The sequence below is a fragment of the Panthera tigris genome, chromosome A1, assembly GCF_018350195.1.
Source record: "Panthera tigris isolate Pti1 chromosome A1, P.tigris_Pti1_mat1.1, whole genome shotgun sequence".
Lineage (NCBI taxonomy): Eukaryota > Metazoa > Chordata > Mammalia > Carnivora > Felidae > Panthera > Panthera tigris.
In genome coordinates, this window is record NC_056660.1 from 70,703,650 (window position 1) to 70,727,095 (window position 23,446).

General features: G+C 36.5%; 1 protein-coding gene across 4 annotated transcripts in view; it reads left to right on the top strand.

The window, feature by feature from the left end:
* Positions 1-23,446, top strand: part of PCCA (propionyl-CoA carboxylase subunit alpha) — a 477,968-nt gene that overhangs the window by 210,230 nt on the left and 244,292 nt on the right. For all 4 annotated transcript variants that reach the window (XM_042979710.1, XM_042979700.1, XM_042979707.1 and 1 more), the window contains 3 exons: positions 9,994-10,072; positions 14,574-14,676; positions 21,983-22,077. In XM_042979710.1, the coding sequence (XP_042835644.1) occupies positions 9,994-10,072; positions 14,574-14,676; positions 21,983-22,077 (277 nt within the window). The remainder of the gene's footprint in view (positions 1-9,993; positions 10,073-14,573; positions 14,677-21,982; positions 22,078-23,446) is intronic.

The following is a 23,446-nucleotide window of genomic DNA, read 5'->3' on the forward strand; positions in this document are numbered from 1 at the left end:
TAATACATAATATGAGTATATTTTCGCATGCCTAATGCTTTCACATTCATTAATCTTCTTTTGTGAACTGTCTTTTCAAATGTTTGTCCCCCTTTAAATGATTAATAGACTTAATTATTTTTTAAGCACCATTTTAGATTTGCAGAATAATTGAACACATCGTTAAGTACATGCAGTTCTATATACATCCCCACCCCCAGCACACTGCAGTTTCCCCAATTGTTAACACTTGGTGTTAGTGTGGTGCATTTGTTACAATTAACAAACCAACCTTGATACATTATTAACTACAGTCCACAGTTTACAGTAAGGTTCCCTGTTTGCATTGTGTAGTTCTATGTGTTTTGACAAATGCATAATGACTCGATTCTACCGTTATAGTTTCATACAAAATAGTTTCCCTTGTGCTTCATGTTTTCAACCCTCCTCTCCCTACCCCTGCAACCCTTGGGAAACACTGCTTACTACCTCTATGCTTTTGCCTTTTCCAGAGTGTCATATAGTTGGAATCATACAGTATGTAGCCTTTTCAGATGGGCTTTTTTTTTCACTTAGCTGTATGTATGTAAAAGTTCCTCCATGTCTTTTTGTGGCTTGATAGCTCATTTCTTCTAATTATTGAATAATATTCTATTGTATGGATATACAACAGATTGTTTATCCATTCACGTTTTGAAAGAGATCTTGGTTGTTTCCAGTTTTTGGCAATTGTGGACAAAGTTTTTGTATGCGGGTTTTTGTGTGGACATGAATTTTCAACTTAGTTGGGTATATACCCAGGACTCTGACTACTGGGTTGTAGGGTAAGATTATTTTACATGCACACCAGCAGTGAATATGCATTCCTGTTGCTCTCCTGTTGCTTTACATCCCAGATAGCTTTTGATATTGTGCATGTTTTTGTTATTAGCCATTCTAATAGGAATATAGTATCTTGTTTTAATTTGCATTTCCCTGAATGCAAAGATGTGAGCGTCTTTTTCTATGTTTGCCATCTTTACATTCTTCTTTATAGAGGTGTGTCTTCAAATCTTTTACTGATTTTTTTTTTTTTTAAGAGAGAAAGAGTGGGAACTGGGGAGAGGGATAGAGTGGGGGAGAGAGAGAATCTCAAGCAGGCTGCATGCTCAGCACAGAGCCCAATGTGGGGCTTGATGCCATCACCCTGGGATCGTGACCTGAGCCGAAATGAAGAGTTGGACGCTCGACTGACTGAGCCACCCACGCACCTCTTTTGCTGATTTTACATTGGGTTTTCTTACTGTTGGGTTTTAAGAACTCTATTTTAGATACAAGTTCTTTATCAGATACATGTTTTGAACATATTTATCAATGTTTTTCTCTGATGGATTGTGCTTTGGATGTTGTATCTCATTGTAACTTCATGTAACTCATTGTCGGGTGCCAGGGTGGCCCAGTCGGTTAAGTGTCTGACTTTGGTTCAGGTCATGATCTTACGGTTTGTGAGTTTGAGCCCCGTGTTGGGCTCTGTGCTGACAGCTCAGAGCCTGGGGCCTGCTTTGGATTCTGTGTCTCCCTCTCTCACTGCCCCTCCCTGCTCATGCTCTGTCTCTTTCTGTCTCTCAAAAATGAATAAACATTGAAAAAAAATTTTTTTTATTTTAAAAACTCATTGTCAAACCCAGGGTCATCTAGAACATCTAGGTCATTCATCTTCTAGAACTTTGGTTGTTTCTGTATTCAGGTCTAAGACCCACTTTGAGTTACCTTTTAAGGATTGTGTCTAGATTAGTTTTTTGTGTGTGTATGGATGTCCAGTTCTAGCACTATTTGTTGAAGAGACTTTCCTTTGTTGAATTGCTATTGCTTTTGCTTCTTTGCCAGAGATCAGTTGACTCTATTCACGTGTGTCTGTTTTTGGTCTCTTTATTCTATTCCATTGATTAATTTGTTCTTTTACCAATACCATGCTGACTATAGCTTTATAAGAAGTCTTGAAGTTGGGTAGTGTCAATCTTTGTCTTTTAAATAACTTAAAAAAATTATTTTCAAGAGTACAAGCAGGGGACGGGGAGGGGGGAGAGAGAGAGAGAGAGAGAGAGAGAGAATGAGAATGAATCTCAAGTAGGCTCCACAGTCTGTGCAGAGCCTGATGCAGAGTTCAACCCCATGACGCTGGGTCATGAAATGGGCTGAAATCAAGAGTTGGACGCTCAACCAACTGGGCCATCTAGTTGGCCCTATATCAATATTTTGAAATTGTTATTTTTCTTTACTGTTAGTGATTCTGGGCCTTTTGTTTTCTGTATAAATATTAAAATCAGTTTGTTGATATCCACAAAATAACTTGCTGGGATTTTGTTTGGGATTTATTGCATCTGTAGATCAGGTTGAGGAGAATTGGTATCTTAACAATATTGTCTTCCCATTCATACACATGAATATTTCTCCATTTATTTAAATCTTCCTTAATTTTATTTGAACTTTGTAGCTTTCCTCATATAGGTACCATACATTTTTTGTTAGATTTATGCCTAATTTTTTTTGGGGGGGTGCTAATGTAAATGGTACTGTGTCTTAAATTTCAAATTCCAAGTTTTCATTAGTGGTACATAGGAGTGTAATCAACTTTTTACATTGACCTTGTATCCTGCAACCTTGTTACAATTCATTTATTAGTTCTAGACATTTTTTGGTTGTTGTGTTGACTCTTGGAGATTTTCTTTATAGACATCCTATTACCTGCTAATGAGTTTTATTTCTTCCCAGTGTGTTTACCTTTTTCTTGTCTTATTGCATAAAATAGAACTTGTATAGAATGTTGAATAGGAGTGCTAAGAGGGGACACCCTTACCTTGTTCATGAACTTAAGAGGAAAGCATCTAGGTTCTCATCACTAACTTTAAGGTTAGATGTAGGTTTTTATAGATGTTCTTTATGAAGTTTAAGAACTTCAATTTGTAGCTTGCTGAGCTCAGTGGGTGCTAGATTCTGTCAAATACTTTTTGCATCTGCTCCTATAGTCATATCGTATTTTTTCTTCTTTAGCCTGTTGATGTGATGGATTACGTTAATTGATGTTTCGAGTATTGGAATAACCTTGCTTACTAGGAATAAATCCCATGTGGTCATGGTATAATTCTTTTTTATACATTGTTGGATCTTTTCCTTTTAGTTCTTTTATTTTAATTAAAAAAATTAATGTTTGTTTATTTTTGAGAGAGAGAGGGAGAGAGACAGAGTGCAAGTGGGGAGGGACAGAGAGAGAGGGAGACACAGAATCTGAAGCAGGCTCCAGGCTCTGAGCTATTAGCACAGACCCTGACATGGGGCTTGAATCCACAGACTGTGAGATCATGACCTGAGCTGAAGTCAGGCACTCAACTGACAGCCACCCAGGAGCCCCATTTTAACTTTTTGTTTTAAAGTTTAGAGAGAGAGACAGACAGACAGACACAGTGTGAGTGGGGGAGGGGCAGAGAGAGAGGGAGACAGAGAATCCCAAGCAGGCTCCACACTGTCAACTCGAAGCCTGACTTAGGACTTGAACTCATGAAACTGTGAGTGCATGACGTGAGCTGAAACCAAGAGTCTGACGCTCAACTAACTGAGCCACCTAGGTGCTCCCCAAATTTTAATTTTTAATAATCTTTAAAAATTTCTCCCAACATGATTCTGTTTTCCTTTTAGAAAAAAAATTAATTGGAGTGTAGTTGATGACTTTTTCTTTAAATCCTTTTCCATACTTACAATGTTTCTAATAGCTATAATTTGTAATAGCTGTTGTATGTTTTTCAGTTTGGGGCTTTTCTTTTGACTGTTTTCCTCATGAGGTGATTGCATTTTCTCTCTCTCTCTCTCTTTTTCTTTTGTTTTTTGTTTTTGTTTTTAAGTACTCTCTACACCCAGCACGGGGCTCAAACTCACAACCCCAAGATCAAGACAAGAGTCCCATGCTGTATGGGGCTGGGATAGTCAGGCATCCCTCTTCACGTGTCTCTTAAGTTTTGATTGGATTGTAAACATTGTGAATGTTATATTTTGTGTTTGGATTTTGTTATCTTTGTGTAAAAGCGGTTAAAATTTATTTTGTTTGATAGGTCAGTTAATTGATGTTCATATTAATACCTTTTAGGTGCCTTTTTTTTTTTTTATAAGCTTCCTTAACTCAAGTGAAGCATAGCGTTACCTGGTACTGTGATTCAACAAGTTTCTGTTAAGCCATCTTGTACCTTCCACTCTTCCTTTCCTTGAATTCATAATTTTAATTTCATTAAACATCTATGGTTTCTTGGTACAACATAAACTCTTAATGTTTTAGGCTGGAGAGAGAGGTGAGAAAAAAAAATAGAGAATTCCAGTGACCACTGTATAGTCCGAGGGGACCAACTATAGTGGCAGAGAGTTGTGTTAGGAGGCTACTACACGCATCCTATAAAGAGGTAATGGTAGTTTGTATAAGTGTTGTGATCATGGAGATAAAGAATAGTGAAGAAACTGGATTTTTTAGTACTTTGTAACTGTTGCATACTATCCAACAGTTATAGTCCTAGACATATACCTCTTGCACAGGGTTCCAAGCTACAGATACAGAAATACTCATGGGAGCATTGTATGTATAGATCTGAATATCTATTCACTAGAATGAATAATGTGTGTTTATACAGTGAAATATAGTACTAAAATTAAAGGATTTGCAAGTACTGAAATTGTTAATTAATACATTTTATTTAGTAAGTACATTTTGCATTCTCTTCTCCAGGCCCTCTTTTAGTCATTGGAGAAACAACAGTGAGAAGAGGCAAAAATTGTCAGCATTTTTAAAAACTCATTTTGCTATAAGCAGTGTAAAAATTATATAAAGCAAGACTCATTAAAGTTTATTATTACTATTGGGTGGAATATTGTTTGAGTATAGGATATTCACAGTTTCCAAAGGTTGATCTACAGATCGTCTGCTAATTATAAACTGAAAATGGCATATTTTTCATGAGGAAATTTAATGGTCACCATCTTAATGAAGCAATCAAACTTCTTCATCAGGAAATGGACAATTAGACTTTTTTTTTCTTTCTGATGTGATATAAGAATTAGGGTACAATTTCAGTTATGTAGTATTAACAGATTTTTATTCTGAATCTAATAATGAGACAATCAGGTAAATTGAAATTGTAGGATATTGTTTGCAACAGTAGTTTGGATTTTTCAAAATATCACTTTCATGGAGGATAGCTCCTCCCATAAATATACACACAAACTCCAAATCAAAAAGGTAATAAGTGAACTATTCAAGGAGAGAAAAGGAATCTAACCAATGCAATGTATAATACTTGATTTCCCTGTAATTATAATATACAGCTGTTAGCTGGAGATTTCCTTCCTGGCTGTCTGAGAATCTCCCTGACCCCCACCCCCATTCTTTTGTTCTCTCTTCTGAGGTTCCATTATGAGATTCTATTCTGTCCGTCTGGAGGACTGTCCTATTCTCTGAAATAGCTTTCATTTTCTTTTAATTCTGAACCCTACTTTTAGGAAATAAAGGCCTAATTATAAATGTTTTCCAACTGTTTTTAAAAGAACCCCCCCCCCCCCCATCATATGTTCTCTTTGATGCTGGAGAGATTTCTGATTTACACTATCAAATTAGGAATAGGACATTTTCCAAGAAATACTTCATTTTTTACCTTTTCCCCCATTTTTCGTCTCCATCAGTCATTATATTCTACGAAATCTTAATTCAAGAAACTGAAGGTGAAGAACCACATAAAATTCTTTATTTTATGACTATTGCATCACTGAGGTATCATTTGCCAGCTTTAAGTTACCAAGTTGTTACACCGAGTATAGGGGCAGATTTTGCTTGAAGGGGGAGGTTATGTAATGTATTGTGTCTTATATGGGTCAATGTGGTGCTATCAGTTGTTCAAAAGAAAAAAAAAAGTTCCTTTAGACCTGTAATCCATAACAAAATGGGAAAGTGCCTAAACTCCCAGAATCTTCCTTCATTTCCTTATCGTCCGTATCCACACTATCAGCAGGTCAAGCTGACTCTATCTCTAAAACAAACTGCAAGCCTTTGTTTCTTCCAGCCACGTCCAGAGCACAGTTGGCTCGCCCTTAGAACATTGCAGAAGCTTCTTAATCAGTCTCCCTGTGCCCACCTTTGTCCTCAGACAGTTCATCCCTTGCGGAACAGCCAAAGTGATCTTCACAAACCCAACATTAGGTTGCTGCCCTCTCCTGTATTGTAGCCTTTCCAACTCATTCTTTCTGTCACGAATGTTCTTCTCTCACTGGTTTTCAGAGGGCAGGCTCCAGCTCAGTCAAGTCTCAGTTTCAGTATGTTTTCTCGGAGAAGGCTTCAAGGAAAAGGAACCCTGATCACCCCCAGTCATATCCTTCTGTTGTCTTTATTGTACTCCCCGCCCCCTTATGTGTTGTGTGTATATTCATATTTATGCATGAGTATGCATATTTAGGTGCCTGTGTACTTACACATCATTGTCCACTAGATGGTAAGTGCCATGAGAGCAGAGAACTTTCTGAATTGTTTACCTTTGTGTCCCCAGGAGCCAGATTGGTGCTTGGCACATAGTGTTTACTGAGTGTATATTTTTGAGTTGATGAATGGGAATTTGGTAGAGAGTTAGAAAGAAAGAGGATTGCTGCTTTCTGGTGGAAAGTAAGACCTGTTGATTGCTGGGGGGACAGGAGACCAGACCTGCCCTTGAAGTTTGAGGACAGAAAGGGAGCAATAGTGCTTTGGTAACCTGAGTTTCTGTACTTCCTTAAATATTTAATTTTTTTCCTCATGTAGTATTTAGTAGGTTTCTTTTTGGAAACATTAGGTGGGAGGGAAATAAAGAATGGAGACTCGCTGCATGTTGGAGTTGAGAGTGTTTGCAGGAGCGTCACTGGGTGGTGAGGTCAGGTAGTGGGAGTAGGCATCTGGGGAGAGGCGAAGAAACCTGTGGAAGAACTTGCCAACAGCACCAGGACCTGTGGTATCTTTTTTTTTTTTTTTTTAAGCAATCTTTTCATACCAAGAGTTCTTCTCCTTTTAAAAACCTTAGAGAAATTTGTTTTGTTCTAAGGGAGGTTGTTCTGCTTCAAATCTATGGCAACCAAATAATATTAAAGAACTCCATCATAGTACTCAGAAGTGAGTACTCCAATGGATAATAAATTGGGGTAGAACATTAGTGGAAATTTTGGGTCTAGACCAGGTAAAGTGAGGGAGTGGTGACAGCCATCTACTTGACTAGTTTGGATTTTTTAGGAATTTTTACTTTTGGTTGAATCTTTTTACCTTTTCTTCCAGTTCCTGGTCCCCCATGACTTACCCCATTTAGAGTTTCAGAGACACAATAAGAAAGTAGGGATGAGGGACTGGGCTCTTTGATATTATTTAACATCATCTGTGTGGAATATTGTTTCCCCTCCTCTTGAAATGGCTAGGTCTAGTTTCTGCATGGCATGGTGACAACATAAAAATATGTTCTGTCTGAAATTTAATGACTTATTTGGCATAGGAAGTGGAGTATAAAACCTTAGTTTTATATTATTTCCAATTATAGTTCAGAAATTAGATTGAGTTGGTGACTGTAATGTCACCACTAGCTTATGCCAGTTTCTTTTTCCCTCCCAATTGTGTTATATTTGACTTGTTCGTTTCATCAGAGAATCTTGTCTTCCTGGGTTATATGTATTGACAGGTCTCATGCTACATTGCCTCCTTTTGGGGGGACCATATGTAATTGCCTTATTATGTATTACCTTGTTGCCTAACAATGACTCATCTTTTCTGAGCATATAATAATTTCTTGTTGACAAGTTACTTTTTCTGTTTTGTTTCCCCATCTAGTTCCTTCTGACCAAGGACACTTTCCCAGTCTTATTTTGAACTAGGGTCCATAGTAAATAAGATGAGATTAATACTGAAATCAGAATAACTGCACATTTCCTAATCCTCAGAGGGAACTGAAAACAGAGATACGGGATATAGATAGCTTACCTCTTGTGGTTTCCTGTTTCCTGTTTGTATGGATAAATAGTTTTGGATGGTGAAGTGATAACATGTTTTTTGGGGTATGGATCCATTTGTTTAAATTAAAAAAAAAATTTTTTTAATCTTTATTTTTGAGAGAGAGGGAGGGAGGGAGGGACAGAGAGAGAGGGAGACACAGAATCTGAATCAGGCTCCAGGCTCTGAGCTATCAGTGCAGAGCCTGACACGGGGCTCAAACTCACAAACTGCGAGATCATGACCTGAGGTAAAGTCCCTTAACTGACAGAGCCACCCAGGCACCCCACCATTTGTTTCAATTTTTGATTTAAATTTTATTTAAATTTTAATGATTTCTTAAGCATGCCAATTTCTAATTTTTAGATATTTTTAGGTATTATTTCTTCACTACTCTAAAACAGGCTGATTCCTCATGAATGACTTCAATCTGATTCCTTTATGGGACATTCCTGTGAGGCCACAGCATGGAAAGAGACGAATACTCCTTTTTTTTTTCACTCTTGTGCAGGGTCTGTGGCATGCAAAAGTGTGAAGCATATTTTTCCCCTAATTTATGTTTTGGTTCTCTTTTTCTTCTGCCATCCTGCGGATACTCTACAGCTGGATTATTTTAGTCATTCCTTAAGCCAATCCCATGCTTCCCTGCCTGTTTTGTTCCTGCTATTCCTGCCTAAAGTGTTCAAATCCTGCTCATCCTTCACAGCCTCATGTAAATATTTGGTCCTTGCTGTAAGATGATTTCCTTAATCGCTTTTGTCTTACCTTGTTGTACTTTTCTCTTCTGAATTCCCAGTGACAGAGTTATTTGGGTACTTTCCCTCTCTCTTCCTAGATTCTGACACTCCAGTGTAAAAACAGTATTGTTAATCTTTTTTCTCACTGCGCTTAGCATTGCTTTTAAAATACTGTCCCACATAAATATAACCAACATGAGAATTTTAAAAATTGAATTAATTATGAAACACATAGAAAGCAAGTGCCATTTTAACTAAGTTGAAGTTAAGAGCTATGTTTTGTGGCTTAGGGGCTAAAGGTCTATGACATTTGGCCCTCTCTTCCTTTTCCTCTAAGATCCTATAGCTAGAGTGTAGTGCTGTTAGAGCATCACAGGCCAGGAAGAGTCTTCCTGGTGCTCACTGTTTTCTTCAGAAAAGATCATAAACAAGTGGTCTCAGACATAAGTGTATCCACCTTGTTTTCAGGAAACCTGTAAGCAAGGAGACTTTTATAACTTTTCTTGGTAACTCAAGCTGTCACAAACCTTAGAATAATCTAAAATACTAAAACAACAATCTTATGTCATTTTCTCTTATCAAACTTTAGCTGGAGATGTCATTTGTTTGGGTCTTACTTTGTGTTTTCATCACACTTGCTAGCATATGCATTCCTTGTTGAATCAGTGGGATAGTGCAGTAGCCTCTCCATTGATAATAGCGAGTCCTGGACCTTCTGCTTCCACCCATGATAGAATAATGTGACTTGATTTCTCCCCAAATCATTGTGTCAGTTTTTGCTGATAAAAGCTGCAGGGGTTCCCTGTGAATTTTCAGATGAAAATACCTCAAATACATGTAAATCATTACTTTTGAAAAAGGGAGTTTAATTTGTGATGCATGCAAACAGTACTTTGGAGGAATTGTGTGTGTGTGTGTGTGTGTGTGTGTGTGTGTAAATGTCATAAAAGTTAGTTAATATTATATGTGCTTCTATTTTTGGAATCCTCTGTCAAATAACTTATTTATGTTTTCTTAGCTTTTTATTTCATTACTGGTAAAAATGTTATATTTATTGATACAAATAGTCTTTTTCTTTCGAAATGATCACCTCTCATTTTTAAAATATATATGAGATCATTACACTGGTGTTATTTTCCTGACTCTAAAGAAAGGAACTTTTAAATAAATTAGTTATTGTCTTCTGTGTTATTGAACATGTGGTCAGTTGTCATGTTCATGCATCCAGATGATCAAAGTCTGAACTTCTGTTTAATTCTTCCCTGCTGTTAGGCTACCCTGTCATGATCAAGGCCTCAGCAGGTGGTGGTGGGAAAGGCATGCGAATCGCCTGGGATGATGAAGAGACCAGGTGAGGTGCTGTCCAAAATCTACTTTTGATGAAAATTGCAGTTACTGGAGTTTTATTAAACTGACAAGTAAACAGATACCAAAAGTGTAATGGAATAATTACAATAACCAGATAATTTTTACTCTTTTAGATGGGAAAAAATGGAGATTATGCAGAAAACTTTCTTGTTTATATGTTGATGATGATTGTTCTGTTAGAGAAAGGTTCTTACTTTTTTATGCATTAACAAAGGAGGATTGTCTTTTTGTTTTTATATTATATTTTAAAAATTATAGTCATGATTCTGTTTTTTAGGCAAAAGCTACTAACATTTGATGTATATTCTGAGTGTGGTCAGAAGATTTGAAGCAAATATATTTAAAGGCAGTTATGATTTCATTCGTGCATTAGTCAGTGTGTACTTTCTATAGCTTGTCTATAAAAATGGTGAACTACTTCAATAATTCTATGCTGTGGAATATATTTCTTCTGAATTTGAAACTACTAAATGTCCTTTATATACAGTGCACTCTGTTGTAAATGTAGACCAGTTTCTTATTAGTAGTTTCAGAAATCAAAAGTAACTTTTAAAACCAAATTTTAAAAATCCAATGCATTGATGACATCATGGTGATTAAAAAATAACTTTTTGGGAAAACTGCATAGTACAAACAGGTTTTAGGTGCTTCTATGTAGGTTTGTGTTTTTATGGATTTTCGGATATGGCAGAAGAGATTTATGTCATTTTTTTTTGGAGGGTTGGAGGGGATAAACAATGACTTAATTATTGTCTTATGTTGCTTTTTGGTGCCCTTTTTCTACCCAGAAGTAATGTGGTCTTCCAGGTCGTTCTGCTTTCTTCAGTTCCTTTGCTTTTCCTTTCCTCCCCACTCCCCCATATCTCTCAAAAACAGAAGTCTGGAGCAGTCGTCGTGAAAGTTGTTCACTACAAACCTAATTCAGAAATTAGGTTCTAAAGTGTACAAGCAAGGTAAAAATTTCCTCAAGGCAATATATTATTACCCTTTAAAATCTTTTGGGAAAACACCAGGTTGCAGACTTGCACAGATGATTTTACCTCTAAAGGAAAATTATCTCAGGACACCATTGTTTCTTTGGTTGAGCATCAGAGAAAGTAATTAGTTGTGTTGTGGCGTTATAAGAGATAACATATACTGCTCTTTAAACCCCAGTCTTGGGGCGCCTGGGTGGCAGTTGGTTAAGCATCTGACTTTGGCTCAGATCATGATCTCGAGATTTATGGGTTCAGGCCCCGTGTCGGGCTCTGTGCTGACAGCTCAGAGCCTGACTGTAAGAATAAACTCATTGCATGGAGTGACAATATTGGTTGAGGATCTGTGTGATAGGCACTGTTTTAGTAGTGTTCCAGGAATACAGACAAAATAATCCTTTCCTCTATGCAGTTTATATACTAGATCTGGAGTTCTTAACCTTTGAGTTCCCAGCCCCAGGAAATTGAGGAGAGGTTTATGCATCTGAATGAGGGAAAAAAAGGACCTATTTCTTCACTAGCTTCTAGTTGGGATTTAGTGTTTCCTCCAATATAGGCAACAGACTTACAATAGTGGTAATATCTATGAAACTTTGTACCACTTTGGAAGTCACATGTTATCACATTACAGTTGTTGAAGATATCTCTGAGTAACAGTGATTATTATTAGATTTGTTGTTGGAGCTTATTATTATAAAGAACCCCATACATTGTATCCCAAATTTGTTCTTAAAAATATTTTGATGCCTGTAGTTCAATATAATTTGTTTCGTGTGCAGCCCTATGCATTTTCTTTCTTGCACTTTTGGCCTTGTTTTCACAAGAAGTTCATGTGTTGCATGATTATGCAAAAGATGTATATAGCATAAATCCAGACAGTAGGAGACACCACTGTGGCCATCTTTGGAAAAGACAATCTGCTGCAGCCTCTTGGTAGGAAAGAATGATGTAATAAAGATATAAAACACAACGGTTCTGTAAGAGATGTGTATTTTATAAACTAACTTTTTTCTCACTGTTTTGCCCTCTTGTATGGCACTTACATAGCAATTTCACTGAAAGCTTTAGCACTTACTTTTCATTATTCTTCTTGGGATCTCAGATTGCTTATCCATCATTTCTCCAGGGCTTACTGTTAGTAACATATTCTTTTATGGTGAAGATAACTCTTAAATTTCTAGGTATTGAGATTTGCTGTGCTATTAACCAATGGATTTTAATTTAGCATTCAGTATTTTCAGAAATCACTGTATCTATTCATATATTGGGCATCTTTTTGGGTAATAATTTAACCCATTAAATGGCACATTGGTTCAAAATATGTTGATAAAATTTATAAAAATATGTGCACCCATACTTTTCTATCTAAAATACTGCTCTCACTTTGATAAATCGTATCTGAAACTTTGTTGAGATTAATAAAAGTATGACACTATTTGGTTTGATAATACATGCTCTTTATTTTAAAAAGTTCCTCTGTATCCCCTGTTACTTTGGAAGAATCTGAACTACAGAAAAATTGAGAGAACAGTCCAGAAAATATCCATGGGGTTTTCTTCTATAGTCACCAGTTGTTAATAGGCCACACTGCATCTACTCCTTGCCTTCTCCCTTCTTAAGGCAGAAATATTTTTTGCATACGCGATAAAAATTTTAGCCTTCTTTGGAAGGAAAATCTGATAGCCATTAATTGCTTTATTATTTTATCCAGAGGAGTGTCTTCCTCTTGTAACATCTTTCCTTCGTGGTTTTAGGGAAGTAGCATTTATGGCTTGTCTTAGAATCTTGGAACATCTGAAAGATTAAAAAAAATAGTGTTGTTATTGTATATTAAATTGGGAGAATCATGAAGGCTGTTGAAAGTAGACTCAGATATTTTCATAATAACCTCTGGCTTTCTTTTCCCTATCCACGTTTCAATGAAATACGGCATGACTGGAAAATTGATCATGTCTGCATTGTGGAATACCCCTGCTAGATTTCGAGGACTGTGAGGGCAGTTTCTGCTTTATTTTTGTATTCCTGTCACCTAAATATGCACCAGGCACATGGTTTCATGATTAGTAAAAATGTATTGAGTGAATGTGTAACTTAGGTATAACAAATGATGTTTTTAATGCAGTTTCCATGAGTTCCAAAATATCCCCGTGATGCTTTCAAATGTGACAATTTATTTGGGTGATTTTGATTTTCACCTTTAGTATTCTTGGTTTAAATGCAAGATGTAAGCTCTGAGTCGTTACAGCAAAGACAAACTGTAAAGTGCCTTGTTTTTCTTTCTGAATCCTCATGTCCCATCTAATAAAAAGTTGGTCATATGGTATTGAAAACAATAATTCATTGTGCTTTAGTTTCTTTGAGCTTTGCAGTCTCCTGAGATCTAAAAACTCCATTCCCCTAAATCAAAGAAGTAATAGAGGACTAAGAAAACCTGATACCTTTTCCCTCAGAACTCTGAGAAATAGGAATTGTTGCAATATGTTTTGAATTTATCTTCTAGTCATTGTTTACTTTCAATGTTGTATTTTTTTAAGCACAAAAACAAAAGTGGTATTTATTTCTAATATTGCCAGATGGAGTGTTTGCAAATTAAAAGATTGGAATAATTTTAATACTGTATTTAAGTACAGATACTTAATTTGAAGATTAATAAACTATTAATAATGTATAAAAAGAATTAAACTTTATATTCTGAATATATCAGTGAATGGAAAATAATATACTCATTTAGTTTTAGGTAAGCAAGTGTGAGTTTTTAATAGACTGAATGAGCCGAAGTGTATGAATTTAGTGAGCATATTTTAATTCTAATGATTTAAATGATTACAGCTTGGGAATAAAACATGTAAAGCGATAATCCTATCCATACTTTGTATTTTCAAAAATTGTACTTTCCTAAGTATTAATTTTGAACAAGTTCAGAAATGACTAAGCTGTCATGACCTGTATGGGTGTGTAGAGGGCAATTATATTTAAATAAAGGTGTGCATTTAAACTATCGTGAAATGTTCTTGAGGATCCTCCTGTTCTGTGTTCATTTTCACAGAGTATTTTGCTGTAGTTTTGCCCCAGTTGTGCCGTTGGTCAGTTTGACCCTTTGCATTTTTGTGTGTATATTCTGACTCTTGAATCAAATGGACATGCATTTTTGTATTTTTTAATAATAGAATTAAGGTACATTGGGTTGAGGAAATGGAATTTTATGTGATTTGTGTGGTTTATTAAAAATACCTGATTTTTCACAGTGAACTAGGTATTGGTATTCCTATGTCATTATAAAATCTAGGATCAGGGAAATTAAATCACTGACCGCACGTCACAGAGCTGGTGAGTGTAAGACTTGCAGCTCACCGCAAGTCAATTTAGATACTTGTGCATTAAGTGAATTTTTCTTTGCTTTGTTCATAAGTAAGCCACGATAAATATTTAATTGCTTTGTTTTCTTTTAGATTGAGGGCTGTGTTTGTTTTGTTAGTTTGACTGTTCTTCCTTTTTAAAAATTTTTTCCAGGGATGGTTTTCGATTTTCATCTCAAGAAGCTGCTTCTAGTTTTGGTGATGATAGACTACTAATAGAAAAATTTATTGATAACCCTCGTCATATAGAAATCCAGGTTGGTACATTTTAAAATGTTTTCTAATTATTATGACTTCAAAATAACATCATTTATTCCTATTGGAAACACATCCTTTCTTCCATTTAGAATGATTGTGAATCGTTCTGGTATGTTTCCATAACTTCAAAATAGAGAATGTACATAAATTGATCACTTCCCTTTGGAATTGGGTATACTTTTTGTCAGAGTGCCAGAATGTTGGTCAACAGAGGGAATGATATAAAAATCCCATAGGAACAAGCAGTCCCAAGATGGACCAGGCTGAATACATTGTGCCCAGAGGCTCATTAGCCCTCTTCTGAGACTGGCCATTTCAGAGCTGTTTTTGTTTTATTTTGTTTTGTTTTTTAAGTGCTTCATCTGGATTCCTATTATTTCAGTTCACCAAATGTCTGCGTGGCTGGCCCACTGAGACAGGCATTCTTCTAGGAGCTGGTGGTAGAGAGATGAGTAAATGATTTCTTCTACTCAGGTTAAGATTTTAATCCAACTGCTAAAGTGGTTGTGGGGAGTATGGATTTCAGCAGGACAAACTGGGTTTCCTGAAATGGCACACAGAGGATGATAATGTGTCCTGAATTGTCATTTTTGTCAGAATTGTCTTCATTCTATTTTACACATTAGGGCTATGAATTGAATTAAAATTGATAAAACATAAATATCAAATTTGAAATCATACTGAAATTTAGGTTATTATTTTCCTCATTTCAGTGTGAATAGAGAACCAGAAAACTAATAGGTTATTTGCTGCCCTTGCCCCTTCTGATGGGGCATAGTAAAAGTCCTAGATTTTGTCATTGTGGTTTTGTTAAGTTTAATTTCCGTTTTACATAGATATTATTTATGAGTAGAAAATCTTCATTTAGATCCTCAAATTTTCCAGAATGGGAAAAATGTGCAAACATACATAATCAGTTAGTAGTTAAACAATTTTTTTTTAATGTTTATTTTTGAGAGAGAGAGAGAGAGGGACAGAGCATGGACAGGGGAGGGGCAGAGAGAGAGGAAGACACAGAATCTGAAGCAGGCTCCAGGCCCTGAGCTGTTGGCACAGAGCTCAATGCTGGGCTTGAGCCCACGACCCACGAGATCATGACCTGAGCCAAAGTCGGACGCTTAACCGACTGAGCCACCCATGCACCCCATCAGTTAGTTTTAAAACGTCGAATATAGTGTATTTATTTCTGAAGTTAGCAGGATTTTTTGTTGTTGGTTTTTTGTTTTTAGATATTATAAATTGAGATAACATAGCTCTTCAGTAAAGTCCACAAATCTTGTGTACGCTTCAATAAAATTCTTGTGCATACATGGAAACCTGTATAGCAACCATCCAGATAGAGAGATGGATGGATGGATAGATAGATAGATAGATATAAGATGTATAGCACATTTCTGTGACATTAGAAGATTTCTTCATACCACTTCCCAGCCAATCCCTGCATTTCACTACCAAAGTGCCTGCTGTTCTGACCTCTAACACCACAGATTATTTTTGTCCTTAAACTTCATATAAATGAAATTATACAATATATATTTGGTTATACGTACTTGGCTTCTTTCACACAATATCATATCTTTGAGATTCTTCCATGAGGCTGTATGTTATTTATTCATTCTAAGAAATTGTTCTGCAGGGGCACCTGAGTGGCCCAGTTGGCCAAGTGTCTGACTCTTGATTTCGGTTCAGGTCATGATCCCAGGGTCGTGGGATCAAGCCCTGCATCAGGCTCCATGCTGAGTGTGGAGCTTAAGATTCTCTCTCTGCCCCTCTCTCTCACTTGTACTCTCTCTCTTTCTAAAATAAAAAATAAATAAATCAGAATAAAAAAAATAAATTGCTCTGTGATATTTCATTGTTTGAATAACCTGTAATTTATCCATTTTCTTGTTGGTGGGTCTTCTGGTTGTTGTCAGCTTTTTAATGCTGAATAAATTGCTATGTCTTTTCATGGACATATATATTCTTTCAGATATACTGAGGAGAAATATTACTGGATTACATGGTAATGTTATGTTTAGTTCTGGTAAATACTGTAGTTGTCATATATTTGTATATATTTTTTATTTTTATACAAGTTTTTTTTAAGTGAGAGAGAGAGAGTCAGACAGACACAACAAGTGGGGCAGGGGCAGAGAGAGGAGGACAGAGGATCTGAAGTGGGCTCTGTGCTGACAGCAGCAAGTCTGACTTGGGGCGTGAACTTATGAACCATGAAGTCATAACCCGAGCCGAAGTTAGACGCTCAACTGACTGAGTCTTCCAGGCGCCCCATATATATTTTTAATAAGCTTTACTCCCAGTGGGGGGTTGGAACTCACAACCCTTACATCAAGAGTTGCGTGCTTCACCAGTTGAGTCAGCCAGGTGCCCCTGTCCTTTATATATTTTGGATATTAACCCCTTATTAGATATATCATTTGCAAATATTTTCTCTCATCAGTAGGTTGTCTTTTTGTCTTGTTGATGGTTTCCTTTGCTGTGTGAAAGCTTTTTATTTTGTGGTAGCCCCAATAGTTTATTTTTCCTTTTGTTTCCCTTGCCTTAGAGAACATATCTAGAAAAATGTTGCTGTGGCCGATGTCAGAGAAATTACTAGAATTTTTATGGTTTCATGTCTCACATTTCGGTCTTTAATTCATTTGGAGTTTATTTTTGTGTATGGTGTTAAAAAGTGGTCCATTTGCAGGGAGCCTGGGTGGCTCAGTTTTCACCTCAGGTCATGATCTCATGATTTGTGAGATTGAGCCCCACATCAGGCTCTGTGCTTACGGTGTGGAGCCTGCTTGGGATTCTCTCGCTGCCCCTCCCTAGCTCACGTGCCCTTGCTCTCTCTCACTCTCTCTCAAAATAAACTTAAAAAAAAAAAGTGATCTAGTTTCATTCTTTTACATATAGCTGTCCAGTTTTCACAACACCATTAACTGAAGACACTGTCTTTTCCCCATCATATATTCTTGCCTCCTTTGTCATAGATTAACTGACATAAAATCATGGGTTTATTTCTGGACACTCTGGTCAGTTCTGTTGATCTATGTGTTTGTTTTTGTGCCGGTACCACACTATTTTGATTACTGTTTGTAGTATATCTTGAAATCTGGGATGGTGATACCTTTAAGCTTTGTTGTTCTTAAAATTGCTTTGACTACAAATTTTAGGATTATTTGCTTTTAGTCTGTGAAGAATGTTGTTGGTATTTTGGTAGGGATTACATTAAATTTGTAGATGGCTTTGGGTACTATGGATATCTTAACAGTATTCTTCCAGTCCATGAGCATGGAATAGCTTCACATTTGTTTGCGACATCTTCAGTTTCTTTCATCAGCATTTCATAGTTTCCAGAGTAAAGATCTTTCATCTTCTTGGTTATTTTATTCCTAAGTATTGTATTCTTTTTAGTGCAATTATAAATGGAATTGTTTTCTTAATTTCTCTTTCTGCTACTTCATTATTATCATATGGAAATGTGGCTGATTTCTCTATATTGATTTTGTATCCTGCACCTTTACTGAATACATTTATTACTCCTAGTAGTGTTTTTGGTGGAGTCTTTAGAGTTTTCTATGTATAGTATCATGTGTCTGCAAATAGTGACATTTTAACTTCTTCCTTACCAGTTTGGATGCCTTTCATTGCCTGACTGCTGTGGCTAGGACTTACAGTATTTTGTTGACTAAACGAGGCAAGAATGGGCATCCTTGTCTTGTTTTTGATTTTGAGAAAAGTTCTTAATTTTTCACCATTGAGTATGGTGTTAGCTGTGGATTTTTTGCATCTGGCCTTTATTATGCTGATGTACGTTCCCTCTAAACCCACCTGAAGAGTTTTTATCATGAATGGATGTTGAATTTTGTCATGCTTTTTCTGTATCTGCTGAGATGATCATATGATTTTTTTTCATTTTGTTAATGTGGTTATCACATTGATTAATTTGTGAATATTGAACCATCCTTGCATCCCTGGAATAAATTCCACTTGCTCATGGTGAATGGTTCTTTTAATATATTGTTGAATGTGAAGGCTATCTTTGGATATGAGCTACCACAACCCATTCTTCAGGCCCTAATGATCATGTCCTTCCATAAGTAGAATATAAACATCTTCCTTTCAAGACCAGAATCTCTTTTTCAAACTTGGCCCTGCTATGGATGAGACTTCTTGTGTACAGTTCATTAAAAGCAGTTCTCCTGATGCAGAGACCTCTGTATTTAAAGACAGTTTGATGCCTCCTTGTCAAGCTTGCAGTGGTGGGAGGAAAGGCTATGACACTGCAATAAGTAGCCCCATTCAACAAGGTTAAAAAAAAAAAAAAGCTAGGCACACAGTATTTATTGGCTGTTACTTTTTTTTTTTTTTTTTTTGAGAAAGATACAGAGAGAGACCAAGTGGGGGAGGGGTAGAGCGAGAAGGAGACAGAATCTCAAGCAGGCTCCATGCTGTCAGCACAGAACCCCATACTGGACTCAAACTTACCAACCATGAGATCATGACCTGAGCTGAAACCGAGTCTGATTCTTAACTAATTGAGCCACTCAGGTGCCCCAGCTCTTATTTAGTATTTGAAAACCAGCAGTTGAAGTAGAGAGCTCTCATAGGAGATTTTTTGTTGTTGTAATTCTTAGTGAGAGATGATGGCAACTTGGGCCAGGGTGTTGGTATTGGAGGTGAGGAAATGTGATTGAATTCTGGATACTCTGTGAAGGTAGACTAGATTTTCTAAAAGATCAGATGTGATGTATAAGAAAAAGTGTAAGACATCAAAGATGGCTTTAGGGTTTGGGCCTGAGGAATTAGAAGACTGGGACTATCTTTTACTGAGGAAGGAAAAACTATGAGAGATGCATGTTTTGGGGAGGAAATCAGGGTGTGATGTTGGATAAATCACAGTTGAGATATCAAAGTGTAGGTACTAAGTAGACTGTTGGATATTTAAGTCTGTAATTTAGGGGAGATACTTAGGCTGTCCTTCCTGTAAGATCTTACAGGCAAAATTAATTCCCCCTTCTTTGTATTCCCCATCTGTCACTTATTTGTGCTATTAGAATACCATTTATTTTATCTTTGTCTGACTTTTCCAATAGACCAAGAAGTCCTTGAAGGCAGTTAGTAGGTCTTATTCACGTTTGGTTCCAACAACCAGGCCGATGTCTTTCACATTACCAATACTCTATAAAGCTTTGTCAAGTTGTGTTAAGTAATTATATATCTACATCAGCCTTTATTTTCATTAGCCATGGCATATAATCTAGGTGATAATTTTAAACACAGGTGAAAGTGTTTTAAATAGGTAACAGTAATTACTTAAATAGGTAACAGAGATGTTGCTCTATCTGATCTGTGCTTGGAAGTTTTTTATTTTCCTCAATTTGCGTTTATATGAGGTGATTTGTGCACGCTATAAGGGACATTCAATGAAAAGTGAGCATTCCTTTCACCCTTGTCTCCAAGTCCCCTGGTTTCTGTCCCTAGAAGCAGGCACTGTTACTGTTTTTTGAATATCTGCCATGGACTGTGAAGTATAGATATGTATGCCGCTTACATGCATATAGATATGTATGAAGCACTTTTCAGTAGGCAGTATTTCTGGGAGATTTTTCCACATTGAGTACCTGCGCATTGGTAAAGGGCTATATTAAAAGTTTTTTGTTTTTTTTTTAAATCATGATGGGGGGCAACTGGCTGGCTCAGTCAGTGGAGCATGCAACTCTTGATCTCAGGGCCCTGAGTTCGAGCCCCACATTAGGTGTAGAGATTACATTTAAAAAAAAAATTCATGATGGATTTAAGGATTAACTTCCCTTACAAGCACTTTTTATTTAGATTGTCGGGTCACTTAGTTTCTTCATTTATTTAGTGGAATAAATCCTTGTCAAATTATTTTTGTTGAATGCTTAGGAAATGGCAAGACTTTATAAAAAGAACCAGGAGACTACACAGACTTCAGGGAAAAATAGATGTGATTCTATATATGAATCTAATCTGTTATAGTTAGAAATATTTCTGAGAATTCTTGGTTATGGCTTAATTTCTTGGACGCAAGGTTTGCTTTCACTCCCTTGTCAACTAGAATGAAAAGAAGTAGAATAAATTTAGTGTTAAACTATTTTTCAGGTATGCTTCATGCAGCCACCTTTGAGTCTTAAAAATCAAATTCCAAATTTTTTGACATTTAATTACTGCAGTGTTTTCCTTTGCTTGGATCATTCTTAAGATTTAGATAGGTTTTATTCCTAAAACTTAAGTTTGCATTCATATGTTAACTACTCATTTCATAGTTTGTTATACTTGCTGTAACCATGATCTTTTTTGATTTTATATTTTCAGCAGTCATATAAAATATTAAGATGATGTTATCTGCTATTTATAATGCGTAAGGAAACAGAGTGACTTGCCCAGAGAAGTGAGTTAAAATTGTTGCCTAGCCTAAGCCTTCTAGAGTAGCTTTTACTTCTGTGACCTTAACATATGCATTCAATAATAGTTATCTACTTCTTAATCATGAAAATATATTAATCTGTTCCTAAAAGCAAGCATTCTGTCCAAAAATATTAACCAAGAGCATGTTTTAGGGTTACCAGATTTAGCTGATAAGATACATATTAAATTTGAATTTCAGATAAACTGGTTTTTGTTTTGAAGTGAAGGTACGTCCTAGTAAGTATTTGGGACCTATTTTCTTTAAGATTTTTGGTTGTTTATTTAAAATTCAAATTCAACTGGGTATCCTGTTATTTTATCTGGCAGTTCCAGCTCATTTTTCAGTATTACAAATGGGAAAAATCATAATGTGTTACATGGTAACCCCAGACTTTTTATCACTTTCTGTAACAAAAAAAAGCACATAAAAACATCCGTATATAAATAACAGACTACATATTGGATGTAAATAAGATAGCATTTCTTGACTAACAGGTATTTAATGATGTTAAAAACAAACCGATGTTTGTGATAACAGTCATGGTTTTCCTAAAGCATCACTGATACCTGGAACATATATTCCCCTTTGTTGACACTCAGTTTCCTTCACAAAATTTGTACAATTGATGTGGTATTTCCCCTAGTACATTGGAAATGTAACATGAGAATTTTTTCCTCAAGTCTTTTAAAACATTTTAGTGAGTTTTGGGGGTTGTAAATAGTTTTCCTCTATTAACATCAACCAAAAGAGAAACATATTTGAGAGGCACATGTGTTCTGTGAGGTGTGCTTGGTAAAAACCAATGGTTGTTGCATGGTGAAAACATTAATTGGGCACATACTCTATAGGTTTGGCAGTATAATTTTTCAAGCAGTGTACTCTGTCAGGTTTTAGGTGATAAACATGGGAATGCTTTGTGGCTCAATGAAAGAGAATGCTCAATTCAGCGAAGAAATCAGAAAGTGGTGGAGGAAGCACCCAGGTAAGAGTTTCTCTCAGTGAGCATTTATAACAGACTGATTTTGTTTCTTACATTCCTTTCCCATTTTACTGGCTAAAATTGCTTTAATTGCAGTTTGGTAGACATGGTATGATTCTATTGATGTATATTTTTATAATTAAGAATTTGCCACTTCATCTTCCTCAGTACTTAGTGCATGACACGTGAGAGAGTTCTTGGGAAACAAGGTGGGGTTTTGTTAGAGGAGAGAGTTGGGTGGATAGCCAGCTATGACTTCCACAGGCTTCTAGGGAATAGACCCTGCTAGTGTTTCCAGTCATGTGGAATGTCCAGGATCTTCTGTTGGTGAAAGTTTCATAAAGGTGATCCTGAAGTTTTTAAATTTATCTTACCATGAAGAGGCTTCTGGAGCATAATTTTTAGAGATTTCTTGATTTATCAGCACTCTTTCAGGCACTTCTCCAAGCCACCTTTAGATGTGTTGAATATAGCAATTTCATGGAACTTCATGTCTAATTTGATGCTAGGTTGGTATTTGTATATATCCAAGTTGTCTCTTAGTCCTTAAAAATCCCACTTGAGTGTACATTGTTATTTTTAATAACCAGGCGATAAGGAGTATAGCCAATTATAACTTTGTCATAGCCAGTGTGCCTTGATATATGTGTATAGTTTCTGTAAAAAGTAGATGTGGCTATGAGCAGATTTTTAATCACAGGGTAATGGCAAAAAGCAAATCCTACTTCAATTATAATGGTTTTTATTTATTTACTTTTAACGTGTATTTATCTTTTAAGGAGAGAGACAGAGCATGAGAAGGGGAGGGGCAGAGAAAGGAGGAGACACAGAATCCGAAGCAGGCTCCAGGCTCTGAGCTGTCATCATAGAGCCCGTCGCGGGGCTCAAATTCAAGAGCCATGAGCTAAAGTTGGGCGTTTAACTGACTGAGCCACCCAGGTGCCCCTGGTTTTTAAATATATGGTATAGTATAGTGGTTTTAAAACATGGTTCCCAAGTTTTTTGCCACTTCTCCTGTTGAGGAGTAGGGGTAGGGATCTGTGTACCTTCCCCCTGGTTTTGTGTTCTGTGACTGTTTGAGCAATAGACTGTGTAGAAGTGATGCTGCCTGAAGGGGCCTTAAGAAACTGCCAGCTTCCACTTCTGTTTTCTTGGGACGCTTAGCTTGAAGAACAGCCCACTGCAGCCTGCACATGGCCTACCCCTGTCTCATGGCCCAGGATCAGGATGTAAGAAGGAAGGAAGAAGAAAAGGCAAAAGCAATGTTTATCTGTATCTTTAGGAAGGATCCCTAAATTTACCCGTGCTAACTTGGTGGTGATCTGGAGTTAGGCACTTTGCTGGGAAGTTGGGAAAAGTCTTTTTTTTTTTA